Source organism: Hyperolius riggenbachi, chromosome 2, assembly GCF_040937935.1.
Source record: "Hyperolius riggenbachi isolate aHypRig1 chromosome 2, aHypRig1.pri, whole genome shotgun sequence".
Lineage (NCBI taxonomy): Eukaryota > Metazoa > Chordata > Amphibia > Anura > Hyperoliidae > Hyperolius > Hyperolius riggenbachi.
In genome coordinates this window covers 220,224,668-220,237,404 of record NC_090647.1, presented here as the reverse complement: position 1 = coordinate 220,237,404, position 12,737 = coordinate 220,224,668, and the positions used below count along the sequence as shown (strand labels likewise).

The following is a 12,737-nucleotide window of genomic DNA, read 5'->3' as shown; positions in this document are numbered from 1 at the left end:
ACTGGAGAGTGGAGACTATTTGAGGCATTAATAAATGCCTTTCAAATGGACAGTGCCTGATGATGATAATCGCTCCATTCAGTCCAAATGAAATGAATTATGCAACAGGCAGAAACAGCAGCAAGAGAATATAATGATGTTTTAACTGGAAGTAGCAGGCAGACGTCTTATTTCATTGTGCAAATATCATTCAGGCATACAATGTACAATTGTTTCTATGCAGCACTGTATATGTAAGGTAAATACTGTGTTGTAATTCTGAAACTAGACAAAACCAAAACACTAATGGTTTCGGCAGCAGGCAGAGGTTGAATGTTCATTGTCTAATTTGCTACCAAAAACAGAATATGGAATTTGATCATATTTGTACTTAATTGTAAATCAAGGTGGTAATTTTTACTAGAGTGTACCAGAACTGACATGTGACATAGGTACATATATCACATATATGAGTCAGTTTACATAAAAGACCAAGATGGCTGCTGATAACCCAAGATCAAGGTAAGTGGTGGGCATTATATACATAGACATACATATACTGTATGTTTTTAACTATAAGACTCACCTTTTCCTTCCCCAAAAGTGGGGAAAAAGTCACTGCTTCTTATAGTCAAAATACAGGGACTTCCAAACTTGTGAAAGTCTGCCAATACGAACCTCCAACTCGCTGCAATGCCAGGGATTCCCTGTACTGTGCCCGTGCAGAGGAGGACACAGGGGCACACCAAGGGGCAGAGAGGAGGACACAGGGAGACAAGCGCTTTGAGTCCTATGGGAGAAAAGCGCTATAGAAATGTTATTGTATTGTATTGTATTGTAAGAAGTACAAAGGGGGCATAATCCACAAGATAGCCCTTCACCATGGATGTACCAGGTTTAGTATATATTTTTTACCCTGGTTTTGGTCCTCTAAACCTAGGTGCATCTTATGGTAAGGAACATCTTATAGTCTAACAAATATGGTATTTACTGTGTATGTGTATATATATATATATAGTATATATTCTATTGCTTAAATACTTCTTTGCCTTTTCCAACCAGGACCTCTTCCTTACCTTTTCAAACCCTTCTGATTGCCAGTTCTAGCATAGTAGCATGTATTTATGACATTACAAATGCATAAAGAAAGAGCATAGCCTCACTTTGTACCTTATTCCCTTACATAGCCTGTAATACATGACAAGTCACTTGATGCAGCTGAATGAGAGGTCAATTATTTTCTCATTGGAGGAAACAGAATTCTAACAAACTTTCACCCTGAATGAGCTCTGCTCTGTAACACTGACTTCTGCCCTGCATGGTAAGTCCAGAATACAGCTTCAGCGGGATCAGCTATTTTGGGGTACATCCAGGGCCGGATTTCTGGCAAGGCCACATAGGCCATGGCCTAGGGCACCAGAAATTTAGGGGCGGCTCAGTGAGGGGCAGTAAAGCTGTCTTATGCAGCCATCCCTATCTACAAGGACAGCTTTAACCTTTGAACTCTCTGTCCTGTACTTGTGTCGTCCCTGCAAGACCTGTAAGCTCTATCCTGCAGGTACACATCAGCCTAACTCACATGAAGACACATTCGGTCTATCATTAATGAGATGGCAAACATAACATAAAAGTTGTTGAGGAAAACATAACTTATAATCTATACGCATATTACTGAAATAGCTATTGTCTGTGACTTCCAATGATAGAAAGTAAGTAGAATTCTCATTGGGGCACACAGAGACAACAACCATACAGATGGTATACTGTAGTTGGCCTTGGGCGGTAAAAAGTACAAATCCGGCCCTGGGTACATCAGGGGAGAAACAAAACTTTTAGCATCTGTAGAATCTTCACAGTAGGAACGTGTGAACACATGTAAACACAATCAGATGGGATCTGGTAAAGCTGGTGGGGTGTAATTTGGGATTAGACGGCACAATAAAAGACTTATATGCTGTAGTTTTTGGACACCAACTGAAGTATCTAATGAGACTTTGTTTCCTGTAGTGTGAAGCTGCAGCATTTCAGCCTGCTTTCTTTGAAAATATGATTTTAAGAGTCTGTTTATGAAATAAAGCTGTCATTACTTTAAAAAGAAAAGTTACTGGTGAATTGTTTTCTTCCCTTGACAGAATCTTCAGCATAATATTAATATGCTCCGAGGTTCTGGCTGATAATGGTGTTTACGTTAAACACAATTGCATTTCTTACTCGCTAAATAAACATTGTTGAGCCTGCATGCAAAGTACCTTTAAGTGAGCTGTCACTGCTAGCGGAGGTGTCACTTTCATTGTCACTGGGTGTCCTGGATTGTACTCGTGGCTTCAGCGACTGTCTGCTTCCCCCTGACAATGATCTTCTCTCCTTTTTATCCTTTGGTGGAGATGGTGTCAGGAGAGGCTTAACAAGCTGGACACTTGGTCTAAAATTTAAAACAAAAATAAATATGCTTATAATTTCTTCTACACTTGCTTAACTTAAGGACTGCATCACGTCAATGGGTGCGACCGCGGCGGCAGCCCCAGGACCGCTGAACGCCAATTGGCGTCAAGTCCTGGGGCTGGCTTTTGCAGCAGATGCGCGCGCATCTCCACATGGTAGGCGGAGTCTCCCAGCGGCAATCACCGTCTAATTAGGCTGTAAAGCGCTGCGATCTAAGGCAGCGCTGTACTGGGGACAGCCGTGTGACATGGCTGTCCCCCTGGGGGACACAGGAGTGATCGGCAATGATAGGCTGGAGCCCATCACAGCCGATCGCTGTGATAGGCTGACAGGGGGAGGAAGGGAAGTTGTCAAAAACAAAACAAAAAATAGCAAAATTTAATTAAAAAAATAAAATAAATATTTACAAAAAATTAACAAACACACCTGGGGGCGATCTGACCCCACCAACAGAAAGCTCTGTTGGTGGGGAGAAAAGGGGGGATCACTTGTGTGCTGAGTTGTGCGGCCCTGCAGTGAGGCCTTAAAGATGCAGTGGCCAATTTAGTAAAACATGGCCTGGTCTTTAGGGGGGTTTAATACTGTGGTCCTCAAGTGGTTAAATAACTAGGTGTAACGATCGGTGTAACACAGAGAGGATCTGATTACCGGTGATCTGCAGTATCACCGAGAATGCAGATATATACCCGATTATTGAGGATCTGCAGTATCACTGATAATCAGATATATCTCTAACCTCTGGACACCAGAGTAATATGAGTGTTTGATGCAACAGTAATACTTAGAGGAGGATCCCCGTAAAGGGGTACAGTTCAGTAAGAGATACTGCTCTGAGAACAAATTCCTTCCAATGGCCTGATGCTCCCCAAGGGGCGGAGCCAGGCTGAGAGTGGGAAGGACCAGAGAGTGAGTGACACCAATGGTGAAGTGTCACTAACAGGTCAGTGAACTATCTCCAAACAGGGAAGATAGTTCTCGAGGTCGGACAGGCCAGGTCGGCAACAGACAGACAGATCAGGTACAGAGACAGGAGGCAGATGCAGAATCTAGAGACTAGCCGAGTTCAGCAACAGAGTATCAGAATGACAAAGGTACAAAATCAGAGATCAGAAGAATGGTCAGGGAAGCAGAAGGTCATAACAAATAAACAATGCAATAGTACTTTAAGCTATCAAGAATCTGACTCAGTGTGGATTCCCAGCTCCAGCCGGTTCTGGCACACTGTCGGATCTAGCTAATAACACAAATGATAACAGAATTTCCTAGACTAAGGTGTGAGCTCCGTGATCATCAACACCTAAGAAATTGGTCTAATGTAACACAGATACTGACAGGGTCTGAGTGCTACCACGTAGTGATCGCAACACCAGACACCAGAGGAATGACCAGCACCCAGTATATATACACCAGCGCTCACCTGCGCCTTCCCTAAGTGCTGGACCAATGAGAACTGAAAGAATTGTCAGCTGACCGGCCTGGTCAGCTGACACCCCTCTGGCTGTCATAAATGCTCTGCCTCTATGCGCGCACGCGTCCTTCTGAACCAGTGTGGACTATCAGTCCCAGCCACACCAGACATGTGTTGTAATGCCTCTGCTGTATTGGATGCGGAATCCGCCGCACCGCTGTCGGAGCGTGCAGCGTTTTCTCCGCATTCAACAGTACTGAGAGAGGTAGGCCTATGCGTGCAAACCGCCGCGTTGGACGCGGAATCCGCCGCCCTGTTCTCTGAGCATGCGGCGGTTTCTCCGCATTCCGTCAGGTCAGTGAATGCAGGTCCCTGCGCGCAAGCTGCCTTGTTGAACGCGGAATCAGCCGCCTTACTCTGAGTACTTGCGGCAGCTTTTCCGCGTTTTCTCACACTAGGATTTGAATAGAAGATTTTTTTTATAGTCTATTTTGTTTCCCCATCTAACTTAAAAGTATAGACAATCCTAGATCTTCCTAAGGTGGGTGCCACAACACTGTGGAACACCACTGTATGAATCCCCCTTGTGCTGCAGCTGCCAGTGCCCTTCATTACTGTTCCATCCTCGATCCACCTCTCATCCTTCCTCAGACTGCAACTTATATATCTACTGCCCCCGACCCCACAGTGATAGCTCTCACACTTCACCATCAGCAGAGGAAGTAGCAGAGCCACTTGCATCCTTCCGTCTGTGGCTGGCCATCAATACTGGTCCTGCTCCCTGACACAAAGCTGTACGCAGGGCCGGAGCTACCATTAAGGCAAAGGAGGCAGCTGCCCCAGGGCCCCAGAGCTTGTAGGGGCCCCCAGTGGCTACAAGAGGAAAAAAAAAATTTTCAAATCGGCCTTATAGTTTTTGAGAAAATTGATTTTAAAGTTTTAAAGGAAAAAAAAAACACATTTAAAAACCTGCCGACTTTAATGGTTAATAGCAAATCCACCTTAAATGCTAGAAACCCTAAATTTGCAGGATATGTTAAGGAGATCATTAGGAATAAGAGGAAAAAACTATTTTTCAAAAAGACCTTATAGTTTTTGAGAAAATCGATTTTAAAGTTTCGAAGGAAAAAAGTATACTTTTAAATGCGGTAAATGTCACTTTTAGTAGCAAATGGTAGTGTAATTTTACATGCATCAAACGAAAGCGTAATACATTTCCTGACGGGGTTTCCAGGGGGTCTATACGCAGCCGCAGCGCTTTGGCCAGGGATCGCTATACAGCCGCAATATGGCTGTATGAAGATCCCTGGCATTTTTTCCTATTTTCCCAATTATTTTTTTTTATGTTTAGAGTGTGGGAATTTAAAAAAAAAAAAATTATGTGGGGTCCCCTTTCCTGAAAATTTTTAACCCCTTGTCCCCCATGCAGGCTGGGATAGCCAGAATGTGGAGCTCTGACTGATTGGGACTTCACACCCTGACTATACCAGCTGCAAAAAAGGTCCCCTAATACCGATTTTTGTTCCGGGGTATATGTTGGGGGGGCCCCCCAGGTTTATTTTGCCCTAGGGCCCCATTGTTGCTTAAACCGGCCCTGGCTGTACGTCAGTCAGACACACAGAGAAGGATGTTGGCAGCTCTGCTATTTCTACTGCACATTAAGTTGTATGTGAAAAGTCAGCCGCTGGGGACGGGGAAAGGAAACGATAACTGTGACAACAAGCAGAAATAAACATGTGGTTCACAATATAAAATTAGCACGTGGTTTACAATACAAGCGTAGAGCAGTGACAATGCAGTGGCACAGTAAAGCCGGGGCACACAACGGAGGCACTGGGGTCGTGAAACATACACTAAGGATGGAACTCAGTGCAGCAACACTAAATACAGGGGAAAAGATGGGAAAACCTCTTAGTTCTGGGACCAGAGAGGCCCAGTTACTATTGCTACAATCTTCCGCAAGGTATTAGGCATTTAATTGATGTACTGTAAATTAACCATTTAATCTCATATGTATTTATATGCTGCAAACCAAAACTTGTATTATGTGCATTAGTTTGAAATATTAAAATTATCTATTTTACTTGTAATAATGTGATATTTATATACTATTATAATGTCATATCCCTGGTCACAGAAAGGTGAGGCACACTATGGGGCACAGGGAAGGTGAGACAACACAATCAGCACTGCTACTATGTGGCTCAGGAACAGCTGGGGGCCTGCTGTGTCCCTACATGTGTTAAACAAAAAAGTGGTGTCCTATGCAAAGCCTGTAGGGGAGTTTCCTTGAGTATTTCAGCATTTTACCTAAATAATTAAATAATGTGAAGTTATTACCCTACAGTTAGTGACATCGCCAGTAACGCCAGCAAGCTCTATATCTGTGTAGGGCAACTATCATTGCACAGTGCCATAACCCAGAGCTGGCCACACCAAGACTGAATTCAGCATCCAGTCTTTCCAATCCAGGAGCCAGTTGTAAACGTTTCTTAGGAACCAGCTCCTCTAACAACCATTCCAGAAACAATGAAATGTTAAGCACCAGCTGCAATTTCTAACAAATCCTGGTTACCTGGCTTCTGAGATCTGACTAACCACTTATAGCCATGGTGAAAGTTGCTATTGTGCACTGGGAGGACCCTGTCAATATATTGCTACAGAATCTATAGATTGATAGTTATGCCTCTGCTGGTCACTGTTGTTCTTGTCACTCTTGAGAACATTAAGAAATAAGTGCATAGTTCTTGCTTTCAGCATGCCACTGGCAATTTCATACATTAATAATCAATAGATATAGTGCGTCACTGTGTTGTCTTTCGTGCTAACCAAAAGCCCAAAGCACTTTCCATTAATAGACACAAGGGGTTCAGAGATACAGTTGAAGGCAATTAAAAGACTTAATTAGCTACCTGCAGGAGGTTTTTTTTTAGACTATGTAAGGAAGGTGGAGACACATTAGAACGTGGTAATGTCTGAAGTGTATTTAAGCAACTGTTGCATTCAAATGGCTATTAGAAAAATACTGCATAAATTCGGCTGTAAATCCTATTTTTTTTTAACACAAATCTATTGGATATACAGAAAGATATGTGACATTGATATAAAAATTTAAAGGGATACTGTAGGGGGGTCGGGGGAAAATGAGTTGAACTTACCCGGGGCTTCTAATGGTCCCCCGCAGACATCCTTTGCCCACGCAGCCACTCCCCAATGCTCCGACCCCGCCTCTGGTTCACTTCTGGAATTTCAGACTTTAAAGTCTGAAAACCACTGCGCCTGCGTTGTCGGGTCCTCACTCCCGCTGATGGCACCAGGAGCGTACTGCGCAGGCCCAGTATGGTCTGTGCCTGCGCCGTGCGCTCCTGGTGACATCAGAAAAAAAATACATATATCCAGGCACATCGCCTCTAGTTAGGACATTATATAAGTTATTAAGGAAAGGGAGGTGCTGAAGGGGGTGTGGCTAGAAAACAGCAAAAATCTATTGACCCTTTGCACTCCCGCATGCAAATGTTCAAACAAATGCATTCACAGACTCACTCATCCAGGCACAACTGTTATCCCTACAGCTAAGTTAAAAGCCGGGGCCAGAGTTAGGACACCTATGTTTACCTGGGTACTTCTGCGCAGTATAGGTGACTAAGCATAAGAATGCATTCTTCTGTGCACTAAAACCCCGGCTTTTAACTTAGCTGTAGGGATAACAGTTGTGCCTGGATGAGTGAATCTGTGAATGCATTTGTTTGAACATTTGCATGCGAGAGTGCGAAGGGTTGATAGATTTTTCCTGGTAACATCAGGGTAAGCAAGGACACGGCAACGCAGGCGCAGCGGTTTTCAGACTTTAAAGTCTGAAATTCCAGAAGTGACCCGGAGGCGGGGCCGGAGCATCGGTGAGTGGCTGCACGGGCACAGGATGCCTGCGGGGGACCATTAGAAGCCCCGGGTAACTTCAACTCATTTTCCCCCTACAGTATCCCTGTAAAAGCATATAACTCTACTGCTAGAATCCATGCTTTATTTAACAGTAAAAGATAGTTAAACTCTATAGCCGGCAGTAGCCAATCATAAATCAGTGTTCACTAGCCTAACTATATTTAATAGTAAAAAGCATATTTGTACTTGAAATGTATCGGGACACCCATTGTACCTACACATAAAACCAAACTTCAGAATTGTTTCCCTCTCTTCTACCCGACCAAACCTACAAAAGGCTCTTTCGCACACATACATATAGAGCTGCTTATAGAGGAACTGTAATAGGCACATGCAGGGGAAAGGGGGGCCTCTGGGTACCCCCCTTTTAAAAATACTCATTAAAAGGCCCCCTTGGCTGCAAAATAAGCCCCGCCTCCTGTCGTGATAAGCTCTGCCCACCTCACACGGAAATCCCACCACCTGCAGGAAGCTCCTCACCATCTGGGACACTTTGGATTATAGAGGTCCCATACACGATTCCTGGTGTAACCATCCCTAAAGCTGTGTGGGAGCAGGTAAGATGGTGTCTCCCTGACAGCAGTGACCTCCCCCCTTTCCCAGCATTCACGGTGACCTTTCCCTTAATCCTGTACTTACAGTGACCTCTCCCTTCACCTAGGACCCATACTGACCTCTCCCTCCCCAGCATTAGCACTGCAGTGATCCTACCTCCCCCAGCACCCACAGGGAACTCTCCCTCCCCAATGGCACCCTTCTTGTCCCCAGCAGCACCCATAGTTACCTCCCTCGGCACCTAAACGGACCTCTCCCTCCCCCAGCACTGTCAGTGACCTCTCCCTACCCCAGCACCCACAATTACGTCCCCTCTTGCTGCACCCACACTGACGTCTACTGATCTCTACTTCTCCCAACATCCACCACACCCCTTTCCCCCTAGTTGGCACCCAGTACTCACATGAAACCAAGTACCTGCACCTAGGACTAGCATTGCACCCAGTACTCACACCTGCAAACAGCCTCCACAAGGCACACACTTTCTGCACCAAGCACCCACTTAACCAGTACCCCACACCCACAGTACCTGCATTTAAAATCCAAGTGACACCCAATGCCCACCCATAGCCAGCACCTAGTACAGGCATGGCACCAAGTATTCGCACCCATGTCACACGCAGTACCTGCATCCAGCACCCACATGACATCCAGTACATGCACCCAGATCTCGAATGGCACTAAGTACTTGCGATCAATATCTGCATGACACTTGATACTCACTCATAGCCAGAACCCACATGACACCCTGTGCCCACGCCCAGAACCCACATGGCACCCAGCATCTGCATTCAGCACCCATGTCAACCCCCTAGCCAAAAACAAGGAGGGGGGGGAACATGCGGCCACCGGTGACAGGTCTGAGTGACTCCACACCATTGAATGCAGCCAGAGCTCCTGTAACTGAATGTATGTGTCAAGCGGAGGGGCTCAGGGGGATGGCTTGGGTGGCTTGGGACAGTTTGAAAGCTGGAAGAGGTGAAGGTCACATGTCACTGCAGGGCAAGGGCAAGGTCCCCCACCACTTGTTTTTTGGGGGAGGCCCCTTTTTAAATTTGAGCACCCCCCACTTAAGGACCATCTGCACGGCCCTGCAGGTGAGAGTTTGGTAACCTAATGGCAACATATTTTTATGAATTCAGTCCAGGTTTGCTGGACTTCTTTTGCATCTAAAGGTGCCCATCCATTTAATGATGATCGATCAAGAGACAGAGCTCTATCTGAACAAATCTGATCTGTTGTCAGCTTATACACTGCAGACTGATTCCCAATAGATTTCAGCTTGAAATTGATCAGGAATCAGCCTAACGATGTCATGTACACTGCCTGCCTGGTTTCCACCTGCCTCCCCCCCCAGTGTAAATTTCTGCACCAGTGCCTGAACCCGTGCAGTGTGAAATCTCACTTGTCTCCCTGCTGTTGCCCCATAGCACCACCACATGTGTCTGGTGCTACACAGGGATGACACAGGGATGACGACGGGAGATAGGACGCGCGGCAGTGGAACAGGTAAGATTCTACACTGCACAGGCATGGTTGGGGGGATCTTTTTACACTTGGAGAGGGCAGTGGACTGGACGGGAGTCCGGCACATTTGTCAGCTGTTGCAATATCGAACAGAGTTACCGCCACGCACCCAATTGACAACTTACTACTGAAATCTTCCCGGCATGTCCAATTGACACATTAGACCGATTTTGGACAAATAATCGATTGGGCAGACATGTTATGGCACCAAATTTAATCTGGTTCAATAAAATGATCAAACCAGATGGTTGATTGGGCTGCAATATCAGTAGATGTATGGGCACCTTAACTCTCCTCTGGTATTCTTCAGTCTTGAATAACCTTACTATAAATCAGACCCTATATAACTGATCGAAGTGAAATACTCTCCTTGAACATATAGGATGCTTGATAATGACTGCCTAAGTATATCAATATAAAGTGGGAATGATTCCCCAACTGGGACACTGATAGGAACAGAATACTAAAAAAAATCTATAAGTCTTCAATATGCTCTAAAAATGGGAAAGGTTTCACTCAGAAAATGATAGATAAAAAAAGACCAAAGTTCCATGTAGCTCCATAACATTGTGGAGAATGTATGCGCGGTTTATGCTGATGCTTGTGGAGCACCTGACCTTACCAGGAAACTGTACTGTCATGTCCTCTCACCAGTAGGATGTATACAGGGCTGTGAAAAGCTCCCTGGTGCTAAACCCTTTCATCTGCTCAGCATGACATGTCAAAACATAGCTGTGATATAGAATACTCGAACCTGATGAGCAATATATATGAAATAGAACCATAACTGAATCTGTGTGTTTTCTCAGGTCTCTCCTTTCATGGCAATCATTTCTCATCGTAGGCTTGCTCACTCTTCACAGTTCATCGCACTGGGGGTTAACCAGTCACAGAAAATGGCCTGTGCATTACTGATGAGCCCCCAGAGTGAGAAGTCAGATATAGACTCATTGTGAATACAGGAAACAGCAAAGAAAATAACACAGAAAAAAATGAATGCAGATAAAATGGAAACACGGTTTGTGAAGCGAGATTGTATCAAATAGGCAGGCCCATTGCATAATGATCTATTTCTGTCAGGACCTGGGAAGCCTTGAATTTGCCTTTTCATCATCCCATTTTGAAATATGCATTTACTGCTAACCTAACTAGAAGCAAGCTGAGGCCAGACTGTGTAATTTTCCTTATAATGTTCACCTGCAAATTCTCAGATTGATGTGTTTGGGTATCCAGGAAATACTGACCCACCTGCACTCAATTTTATTCAACGTGTAACTGAATTATATGGAGATTTGCAGTAACCATAAAGTGAAAATGGTGAATGTAAACCGAGCTTATAATAATAAATTGCAAAATCAGAGGTTGCCAGCAGTGACAATTGCATATACACATCTGTAGTGGTTCCAGAGACTGAAGCAGATGTAATTGGCACAGAGAGCAAAGTAAGCTTGTCGGTCAGTGAATCCATCTAAAATGAGTACCTGAAGTGAAAATGAAAATGAAATACTTATCTCAGTAGTGGGAAGCCTCTGAAGTCCTCCTCTACTCCACCGATTCAGCACTGGGACCCTATCAACATATAGACAACCTCACTACCACCAGGTGGGGGTCAAACAAACCACTTTTTAGTTCTGGACTTGCAGGTGAATGGGGCACACAAAGGGGGAAATTCATGGTCTTCTACATCTGGCACAGATGCCACACCTATATACGTGTTACATACACCAACGCATGTGTTTCCTCAGTGTGTATCACAGTGCAAGTCTGGGACTAAAAAGGGGTTTGTTTATTCCCTGACGGTGGTGAGGTGCAGGTACATGTCAAACCATGGGACACCGTGGTGGAGGAATTTGAAATTGCCAGCAAGATGAGACGGGGTATCACTATTGTGGTAGTGGTGAGTGCTGCCAAGGCAGTGTACTGTACACATAATTGCCGCATTTGTACACTGAAGAAACGGAGGGACACAGTGCTGGAATGGTGGTGGTGGTGGGCTGGGGGAAGGGGGGGGGTAGAGGGGGTAAGAAGATCCAGAGACTAATTTTTTTATTTGGTTAAAGAACCGCACACCTGGGTGTGTGGATACTGGTGCTGGATTCCAGGGCTGCTCAAATCATGGCATCTGAAAGAGGAGTCTACACACAGCCTTGCTAGAACACCGTGCTGAAGTTTATAGTTCCATCGCACACACACGCAATTTACATCTGACCTGATAGCCAGCGATCATTTCGGGGCCTGCAAGGTTTATCAAGGCATAGGCAGAATAAAAATGCACAACAAGTGCAAAGAACATAATAACATAATAAATTGCCAAACAATGCAGCCTAAACCATGCCTCCTGGGCGGATAGACAAAGAGCCATTTCAATAATGCTATTAACCACAATGGATTGCAAAAGTTTGAAACCAAGAGCAAGACCAGGTGAAAGTGACGTCGCTTCAGATGGGATAATAAATGAGACAATAAACTTCATCACGTTGTTCCAGGAAGTCTGTGTGCGGACTCCTCTTTCAGATGTCATAATTTTTTTATATTCACTTTAGGAATGTACTGTAGGATTCGGAATGCTTTAAGGCTTTTGCACGCGGCATTTTTATATGTGTTATTATTTGAAATATTCTTTTGGCTCAGAACTCTAAGGGCTCTTTCACACCAGAGCCCTTTTCTGCGGTGTAACGCAAAGGCAGTTCTTTGCGTTTACCAAGGTAAAATGAAAGTCCATAGACTTTTATTTTACCTTTCACATCGGACACTGCGTTTCGGTGCGTTGTGGTTCGATGCAGCCAGGAGCGTTGAAAAGCCGGGAACCAACATTTTCCTGTTGGGTTCAATTAATAGCTACCGCCGCTGACTGCGCCGCACCGCAGATACCCGACGACACGACTCA

The 12,737-nt window shown here is 44.8% G+C and overlaps 1 protein-coding gene across 3 annotated transcripts in view; it reads right to left on the bottom strand.

The window, feature by feature from the left end:
- Positions 1-12,737, bottom strand: part of VWA3B (von Willebrand factor A domain containing 3B) — a 189,178-nt gene that overhangs the window by 57,348 nt on the left and 119,093 nt on the right. For all 3 annotated transcript variants that reach the window (XM_068268166.1, XM_068268165.1, XM_068268164.1), the window contains exon 27: positions 2,229-2,401. In XM_068268166.1, the coding sequence (XP_068124267.1) occupies positions 2,229-2,401 (173 nt within the window). The remainder of the gene's footprint in view (positions 1-2,228; positions 2,402-12,737) is intronic.